At 50.2% G+C, this 9,513-nt stretch overlaps 1 protein-coding gene across 1 annotated transcript in view; it reads right to left on the bottom strand.

The window, feature by feature from the left end:
* IGDCC4 (immunoglobulin superfamily, DCC subclass, member 4) overlaps positions 1-9,513 on the bottom strand; it is a gene marked incomplete at its 5' end in the record, with an annotated part of 17,735 nt that overhangs the window by 1,900 nt on the left and 6,322 nt on the right. Inside the window, 6 exons of the mRNA XM_010190569.1 lie at positions 329-493; positions 6,590-6,824; positions 7,526-7,631; positions 8,100-8,237; positions 8,537-8,707; positions 9,506-9,513. The exon at positions 9,506-9,513 is cut by the window's right edge and continues 144 nt beyond it. Of these exons, the coding sequence (XP_010188871.1) occupies positions 329-493; positions 6,590-6,824; positions 7,526-7,631; positions 8,100-8,237; positions 8,537-8,707; positions 9,506-9,513 (823 nt within the window). The remainder of the gene's footprint in view (positions 1-328; positions 494-6,589; positions 6,825-7,525; positions 7,632-8,099; positions 8,238-8,536; positions 8,708-9,505) is intronic.

Genomic DNA, 9,513 nt, shown 5'->3' with positions numbered 1-9,513 from the left:
TGACAACGGAGCTGTCTGGCTCCAATGACCATCACCACAAGAGCCACCCCACAGCACAGCCCCTCAAGGGCTGGCTGGAGTCAAGACAGACCAGGGGAGAGCTGAGGCTTTGAATAATTCCTGGAAACACCAAACAGCTCTTCCTCAAATCCCATCAGTCTCACTGGTGCACGTTCCCATACCCAGGAAAGAAAATCAAGCCCATGATCGGCTAAAGCGAGCTCGGAGAAGAAAACATTTCCTCCTGTGCTGCAAAAAAGGAGATGGGGAATGTAAATAGGGCGAACCACGTGAGAATACACAAGGCAATAAACCACAAGGCACCCACCATCACGGCATCATAAACCAGAGCTTGTAACAGCAGCTTCTGTCCCGCGCTGGAGGGGAGCTTCAGGGATCCGTTCGCAGCAGAGAGCGGCTCTTTCGTGATGGTGTCCCCGTATCGGGCTATGCTGTTCGTCCAGGGCTGGCTGGCTGATTTATTCCATGAGGACTGCAGGGGAAAAGCAGGAGGAGAAAAGGTCCAATTATCACAGGTACAGATTTTTATTCTCATAAATCTGAGAGACAGCTCGGAAAAGGACATTTCGAGCTGGAGAAAACACCACGGTGTTAGGAGTTAAATGAGGAGATCGCTTCTGATGGCATCAAAATAAAAATGCTTGCCCTGTTACAACAGGTTTTGTTGCTCTGTTACACGGTCTGGTGCAGAGCAAGCCAGTAAAAGTTCCCAGATGGTTCCCAATCCACTGATCCTCAAGGTTTCAGGCCAACAGGTACATCACGGTACAAGGTATCACTTAAAGGTCCACTGAATCAGCTCCCTGCAAGCAACCCGGAGCAAAATGGGGCTACCAAAAATGATGAAAAGCTGGAAAGGAGAAGGAATGGTGGAAATCTGGAGCAGAACCATGTGCTGTGATGTGGAAAAGGGCCCTTACCTGTGTGCTCCAGCAAGAGCTGGACAACGCTAAACTGCTTACACCACAGCACAGATATTTCCTGCTGCAAGCCAGGGCTTGGGTAAACACTGCCATTCCCCATCAACACAGAGCCACAAATCTGGGGGGCCTTATATTTGTTTTTGAATTTATTTATTTATTTATTTTTTTTGCAACAGACCACCAAGCAATTCTTAGCTCAGCTTTAAATCCCCTGGGCAACCAGTGTTACCTTGTTTGTAGATCTAATTAAATTATATGGGCTGAACGCAATTTGTTCTGGGTTCTCTCAGCTTCCCCTCGCAATAAACTGTTGAATGTGCACCTCTGTGTAAGGGAAATGTGTGCCTTTAAGAGCTGAAGTTATTTAACAGCTCAGACTATTAGTTCACAGGCAGAGAAGGATTTTCTTTCCAGGTTTTGATTTTATTGAGCTGCCCTGCGTTTACCTGAGCTCAGCCTTGCTACTGACCCACATACATACACATATACACATGTGTGTGTGTATATATATATACACACATATATATGCTCAGATTTAAGGAAGACATGAGCTGGTGATCTCTGGGCTCATTCCACAGATGTTTGGTGGCTGTGTAGGGTGAAAATATATGGCACAACTACTCAAACTCACCGCCTGTTGCTCACTGTCAGGCTGGGAAACCTGGGTTTCTGCTCTGCATATGTGGCCAGGCACTTACACAGCCACTACTTGCACAGCCCAGCTCTACTCCCAACAGGAATAGTGGATCTATTTCCAACAGAAATTCAAGCAGTGGAGCATGAGCCCAGCTGAGATGGCAAGGAGGTTCCTGACATCGGCCTGACCTTGTGCGAGCCGTTTGACCTCCTTGTGCCTCGGTCCATCTGGCTGGAAATTAGGTGGAAATGCAGGACCAGATGTTGTGTGTGAGCCAGGCATTCCTAAGTCAGCTATTTAGTAAGCAGCAAATGCGCTGTCGGCGCTGGCAGAGGGCACATTTAAGTGCTCGTGGATGCAGTGAAGCTGCCCGAGCCTTCCCTGACCTCTCTCTGCCCACCCCAACTCAAGCACCAAAGGGGCTCAACACCTCGCAGAGCATCGTTACATCCCAGCACCCACCCCAAGTCATAGGAGCTTTGCCACTGATTAAACCTTACGAAAACAAGTAGGAAAACGCCTCATTTATACGACAGCACCCTGCAGAACAGTGAGATCCAAACGCAGCGCCGTGGGTATCGAGCAATCGGTAATTTAGAAGCGGATGCTGGAGGCGGTGTCTTTGCCATTCCTCTCTCTGCAATCCTCAGCCATCTATTCTGAGCCACAAGCAGTCCCCTAATTGCTCAATTTCTAAGTGGACAATCATTAAACTACACTTTAATAGCAAGAAATCAACCCCACGGCTCTCGGCAAGGAATATCACGACGTGCGAGCGCCCGAGGAACGCGTTCAGTTTGCTTCTGCTGCCATCTGAAAGGCTTTCTGCAGCGACGCCGCTGACTGATGGCTTCTGTGCCTCTTCCAAGGAACATACGTTACTGAGCAAATACTGCCTGGAAACTTCAGCGTCGAACCTACACAAACACGCACACAAATGTGTGTGTCCTATTATAGCTGCTTCCATGCATATTTGCCATCAGAAAGAGCTGAGCATCATCCGCGTACACACACACACAAAGAGCGAACTCGAAAACCTTCTTGCAGGCGTCTCGTGAATACCAAAAAACGTGGAGAGAAACAGGCAGCTCTGCTGCAATCCCCCGTGGACCATCTGTTAGCGGAAATGTCAATCTGCCGTGTTTACATAGGTTTTGATGACTCTGGGAACAGCCTGCTCGGCTCTGGCTGAAATTGGCTGCAACGAAGAACAAACTTGTTTTGTACCAGTTTGCAACTTTCAACAAACAGAAAAACCCCATCAGCCACACAACATGGCCTGTATCCCACATGTTGTTCAAGCACATTACGGTTGGGAGGAAGAGAAAATATCCCTCATGGGGCTTCGGCTCTAAAAGTGGGCAGCGGCAATTCAACTCCAGGTCTGTTTTCATCACAGACCTGAAGGCCTTGTGTGCCTGAAAGCTCCTCTGCTTTTGTAAGCAGTATCTTTTGGTGTAATCAACTATTTCTTTCTGCTCAAGGCGGGCTAGCGAATGGCTGAAGGAAGGCAAGGAAATGCTCTCTTGGTTTTTACGATCTAATATCAAAGGCAAGGAGTGTCGGTCTAATACAAAGTTAAAGAGGGGAAAATCCCTCTGTCAATTCACTGCAAACACGAGAATGAAAACTAATAAAAACATCTTCCAATAAAAGGTGTTACCATCACAGCTAAGTCCTTATCAAAGCCAACAAGCCTTTTCATTTTGGCCTTTTTATGGAAACTCCGACTGGTAAAAATACGCCTGGATCACGTTACCTGCTCGGCGACAAGAGACGATTTCATGCAAATGTATGAGCTGAGAATGAGCATGTAGGAAATGCTGACTTGAAACTAAGCTGGTTGATGAGGATGGCTATTTAAACTACCTCAAAACCCCGTGCAAAACAAGGCTGGGGACATTTCAGAGGTGCAGAGAGAAAGAATTCGTTGCTGAATGGCACCACAGCAGCCGGCGGGAGCGGGAGAGCTCCACATCATGCAAACGTAGACATCCCTGCCCACATCTGCACCTCCAAGCAAGATGCAACATAACAGAGATGTCTCCTCCAGCAGCCAAAGGGGAATCTCTGCTCGTGTCAACAGGAGCACAACTCTCATTTAAGACTTTTCAGAAAATATTGGGGCTTTTTTGCCATGCAGAAAACTTTCAACACGAGAATGACAGACAACCCGGGTAGATCCAAGCTCCCTGATTCATTACAGCTTTTGCTCTCCAAGGCACGGAGAGGCTTTAGGGGAAACACGGTCCCCATGGGGAGGAGGCCCACAAGGAAGGAGCGGGGCAGCAAGACAGGAAGGTTCCAGCTCGCAAGAAGCACAACGGCAAACGTTTCCAAGCCAAAACGCTTGGGTTTGGCTTCATTCAAGGAAGAGCCGAAGCCTTCCATGGAAAGCAGATGCTTTTAAACTGTCTCCCCCACCCCCTAAATTGCTTGGCCCCAAAGCAGCAGTGACAGAGCTGTCTGGAGCAGAGCCATTTTATCCTCCTCAGTCCATCTGTCATGGAAGGAGAGCGGCGTCACCACCGCCTGTGCACTGCGGTGCCGTTTATAACGTGGGGCGCTGAGGGCATCGCTCTGGGGGTCACCTGAAAGGGGAAGAGAGTAAGAGAGGAAAATCACTTATCAGTGAATTCACAAATCCTCATGTGTGACCACAAGAAGGAAGGGCAGGGCCTGCTAAATGGCTGAGCGTACTCCTGCCTCATGGAGCTTCACAAAGCTCCTGCCCGTGACTCTCTGCAGGAGTCAGTTCACGTCTCAGTGCTGTTAAAGGCTTCCTGCCCTTGGTCTCGCTGTTCTCCAGTCCCCACACCTGCAGAACGACATTGGCTCACTAATGCTTATGGCTCATTACAGTCCCTCCTTTGTGTTTGTACACCTCCAAACAACACGGAGCCTCCAAGCTCCGCTGGAATAAAACCAATAAAGAATAATCCATTAAATGCTAAATAATGAGCCAGCACGTGAACAGCCTGCAAGCACGGGAGCAGCTATCAGTGTCACTGCTGTGATAGTACCCAACCTAGAGCCACCCCCAACATGGGAGCTTCCCCATGCCAAGCTGGACCAGGACTTTCCTTCCACAAAGATTTTCTCTTTCCTGTGGCTCTACCCCATATCTTGCCATGGGTTTTCACAGCCCCAACTACGCACAGCATGAGAGAAGAAGAGAGAAGGCAGCAAATGCAGCCGGGCACTGAAGGGTACAAAGCTCCCAGCAACACTCAGTTCCAGGCAGGGTCTGGGGGGATTTAGGCATTGTAGCTTAAATGGCTGCTGGAAGAAGCTATTTGCGGCGCACAAACCAACCCAAGGAACCCACATCCCTCTCCTAGGCCTTGGCTGGTAGCATCGTGTCTACAACAGGGAGATGCACACATCCAGAACAGCACTTCAGCCTGATTTACATCTCTTGCGCGGACCAGGCATGTGTGCACTAGTTCAACTCCTTGGCTGCTCAGCCAAGTAAAATCACATCACCATCCGGACGTGTGGCCTCCTGGTGACCGCAGCATGAGGATGTTTTTGGCCTGAGTCTTTCTACCCTTGATTATACACATCAGTGTATGGGGAGGATGCTCAGGGATGGCTCAGGTAGCGCTTCCAGCAGGAGCTGGGCAGTGAGGGAGCGGGGTCTCCTGCGTGGGAGCACATCTCCCTCCAGTGCCCACTCCCAGCAACAACAGCCTGTTGCTCCAGGTCACCACTTGGGCTCTCCTTCACCTCGCAGGTTGGCACGGGTGACAACAGGGATGACAACGCTGCTCTGAGTGTGGCTGCACTTCAGTGATCCTTGCTTCCCCATCCACATCCATCAGAAATGCAAGCCTTGGCACTGCCCTCTCCAGCCCCTGCTCTGCACACGTGGAAATCTCCGTGTAAACCCTTGCAGACAGGATTGCTGCTTTGGAAGAGAGATCTGGATAAGCTGCCCCCAGAACGGCCTCCCAAGGGAGGGAGCTTCCCCCCAGTCCGACCTGTTCTCAGGATAAGTCACCATCACTGCAAACATTTGTTCCTCATTTAACAGACAGAGCTGTAGGAAATTCCTTGCACTCCTCGGCTTGGGTCCAGACAGGCAGCTTCATTCCACCGAAATCCAGAGCTGCGGCTTGGCTGCAAACTGCGTCTCCTTCAGCTGCCACAGCACTTGGGGATGGCCAAGAGCACGGCTTCAGGACTATTAAAACCAGCAGCAGCAGATGTTTTGTTTCCAAAAGACCATCCCCACACCTCCACCAGCAGCAAGGACGGGTCTGTGGTTAGCCAGGTATCCTGAACTCACCTTCCTCCGGTGACACACGAGCGCATCGTCAATGCAAACGTGAAATCCCACGCGCTCACAATGCATTTGTTTTACTGAACCTCCTAATTACTTTACATGCTCTCCCTGGGCTACAAAGAGAGACATAAACAGATTAAGTAAATTAGGCCAATTAAAGGTTCCCTAATGGAATGAAATGTTTCAGGCAAGCCTGAGAGAGGAAATGGGCAGGGAAGGGTGAAAGACAACGCAATGTCAGGCAAACCAAGCAGGGCAGGGAAAGACTGCTTCAAAAAATAAGGTTCATAAATAAAACAGAATTTCACCTCTTGGGTATCTTCAATGGTGTTTTATGGACAAAGCTCCTTTTACTTTAAGCAGAGGAGTATCTGGGAAGGCAGAGCATATACGATGGACACCACATTTTCTCACACCATTTATATGCCACAGCAGCAGGCAGGTTGGTAACTGCTCCTCTGGGGACGAGGGGTGACTGTCCCAGGAGATGAACAGGGGTGGCAGATGGAACAGGGATCACAAAATTTGATCTGACAGCCAAGACCAAGCCAGTCTTACAGAGAGGGAAATATACGGCTGCCCAGCACCAGCCTGCAGCCACGAGCACCAGCAGCTTGCAGAGCCAGGACAAGATCAGACCCTGGCTCTCCAGCAGCGACAGAGCACGCACAGGCTCTTGCCTAGGGTGGGAGCCCAGCCACTGCACGCACGGGTCCTTACCTTCCTCTTCCCATGGACAATGTCCTCGGGGAGGCTCGTGTGGATGAGGCTGTGCACTTCTGTCAGCTCTGTGATGTCCCCCAGGGGCATGGGCGCATCCTCCGGCAGTGGGGACATGAGGGACTCAAGCTCATGCGAATCCGAGGCGACACTGGGAGCTGCCACCCCTTGCCTGCTCCGGTGGTAGTAAGTGTGGTTGCCAGCTGCCTGGGAATCCAGGCCTGGCAGGGCCTCCCTAAGGGAAAACAAGCAAGAGTTACCATCTCTCATGATCCTCACTTTCCTGTATCCCAAAAAAACAGGCTGCCAGAAAAGGTGAAACCCTCCGGGCTATTCAGCTTGTTCTTGTGGAAGTGACCAGGCCCAAGCCCCTGCCCTGCTGCTCCTGAGGAGTTCTCAACAATTAATAAGCTGTTTTCTAATCACAGTCTTTCCAAGTGTTTGTGGTCAGATTCAGACCCCTGGAACAGCAGAGGGCTTTGGGCTGAGCCCAATCCTCCTTAAACCAGCTCGTCATTCCCCGTCATTGAACCATTCCCCGTTCATCACTGGGAATTCTTTCAGCATTTCACCAACTGGAAGGTAACAAACCCTTCCCAAACATCCTCAGAGCTGTCCAACCTCAGAAGCAGAACACTGCCCACACTAGCACAATAATCTGGCAAACAGTGGTTTTTCCCTTGTCTGGATTTTTTTTCTCTGTAAGTTTAACAATGCAAATGAAAGAGAAGCTACTGAGAAAATAAATCAGTGAAAAGATTATACTAAGTATGTTCCTTAGCTAGCTAGCACTCCCAAGACTCAATCCTTGTACTAACTGACGTCACATATTGCATTTTAAAAGGCCAGCTGAATATGGGGAAGAAGCTGACAGTGAATTCTGCCTCCTTCCCCATCAGCCTCCTTCACCTCCCGCACAGGCGAGGCGACACCTACCTCTGCTTGCTGTTGCGGAAGCTGGCACACATGCAGAAGAGTATGCAGAGCAGCCCCAGGCAGACTCCCACAATGATTCCCGTGACAGAGTGGATATCCAGCACATCTGGCAGGAGAAAGACAGATACGGCATTTCAGCTGCTAGCAGGAAGGAGGTACAACACATCTTATGTTCAGAGAAGCACCCGTTTCGCTAAAACCAATAGGTGATGCCTCTATAGACATAAAGAACGAAGGTTATTTGGTGGTGATGATTTAGAGCAGCTTAAAGCTGTGCACATTCATTAATTCCAGGCTGCACAGGCCTAACAAAGGCAGCGAGATGCCTACGTGTCCTCCCATAGGAGCTGGGATGGGGAAGGGAGATAGATGAAGTTTTGTGGGATGGGTTTTGGAGCTGCACATCTGAGGACTCTGCTGTGATGCTCTGCACTGGCCCCCACACAGTCACACCCCACGTCCCGTGCAGTGACACCAGGCAGATACATGGCAAACAGAAACGCTGCTGCTGACAAACCACAGTCTTCAGCAACACAACTCGCTTCCTGCGCTGGGATAAAGGGGAAATTCGTACCAGACAACTTCTCCCGCAGGGTGTGCACATCCTTAACGTTCGAATAGGGACCAGATCCCACGACTGTCTTTGCTCCCATCTTGAAGAAGTATCTGGTATCACTTTCCAGGCCGTGCACTTCAGTGCTGAAGATGTTTCCTGATCAAAAGCAAGACAAAAGAGGTTTAAATTGTGCAGTTTTGAGAGTATTCAGAGGCTGCATCAAAGCAGAATTCTGTGGGATGCTCAGAAGTGAGGGATTTTGTGTCATGAGCACTACCCCTCTTTAGTATTAATGAACTCGGGCTGATGATACAGACTGCCCGTGGTGTTGCTGGCACATATTCTCCTAGGAATTGCTGATCTGCAGGGTGTTTGCTGGATGATAATGGGTATTTCAGAAGGCAGGAGGAGGAGGAGGGCCTGGTGGGCTATTGCAGTACCTCGAGGAGGCTCACCTTCTCGCGTCAGCAAGGTCCACATGTCATCAGGCTGCGTGTTGTTGGCGTTGTAGAGGATGAGGTACTCCACAATGATGCCGTTGGGCTCGGCAGGGGGGCACCAGTGCACCTGGACAGCGTAGGGGTTGAGCGGGTGCAGCCGCAGGTCAGACGGAGGCGTCGAGGGACCTGGCAGAGACAAAGACCCAGCATGAACAGCAGAAAAGAGAAGAAGCACGACAACTGCTCTGTGCCTTCTCTGAATCCTTCCCAGTGGTGCCTCAGTCATGTCTGCAAGCATAAAATACTGAGTAACCCAGGTGCCCATCCAAATAAGCTGTGGAGAGTGTAGAGAGGAACAGGTCAGACGGAGGCGTCGAGGGACCTGGCAGAGACAAAGACCCAGCATGAACAGCAGAAAAGAGAAGAGCATTCAACCTGCAGGGCATGACAACTGCTCTGTGCCTTCTCTGAGTCCTTCCCAGTGGTGCCTCAGTCATGTTTGCAAGCATAAAATGCTGAGTAACCCGGGTGCCCATCCAAATAAGCTGTGGAGAGTGCAGAGAGGAAGCTGCTGAGCCCACTACAGGGCATCATGGCCAACCAGCCAAGGGAAATGGGACAGTGTTGAGGAAGCTCAGTTTGAGACTGTGCAGTGTTGGTCATATTCGACAGAACATTCCTAGCACACCCCTGCTCCTTGTTGGTTTCTTCTCCATCTTCACCAAAGCCCTGCTTGAACCACAGCTGGTCCCAGCTAGGGGCAGGACACACACCACCTCCAAAGCCCCTCACTGCTGCTCTGTGAGGTTGAATACCAGAGCTGTAGGGATGAGCAGGATTTCTCTGAACCCAGAGGTAATCCCACAGTAACAACAATTTGATGATTTGACATCACCACATCTCTCAAGAGCACATTAGGAGGGATCTGATAGAGATTTGGGGAAAGCCAAGGGAAACCAGGGTTCAATTCCCATAAACACTCACGGTCAGGA

Source organism: Mesitornis unicolor, unplaced genomic scaffold, assembly GCF_000695765.1.
Source record: "Mesitornis unicolor isolate BGI_N332 unplaced genomic scaffold, ASM69576v1 scaffold25998, whole genome shotgun sequence".
Lineage (NCBI taxonomy): Eukaryota > Metazoa > Chordata > Aves > Mesitornithiformes > Mesitornithidae > Mesitornis > Mesitornis unicolor.
Note: the sequence above shows the minus strand (reverse complement) of the source record. Positions and strands in the feature narration are given on the sequence as shown.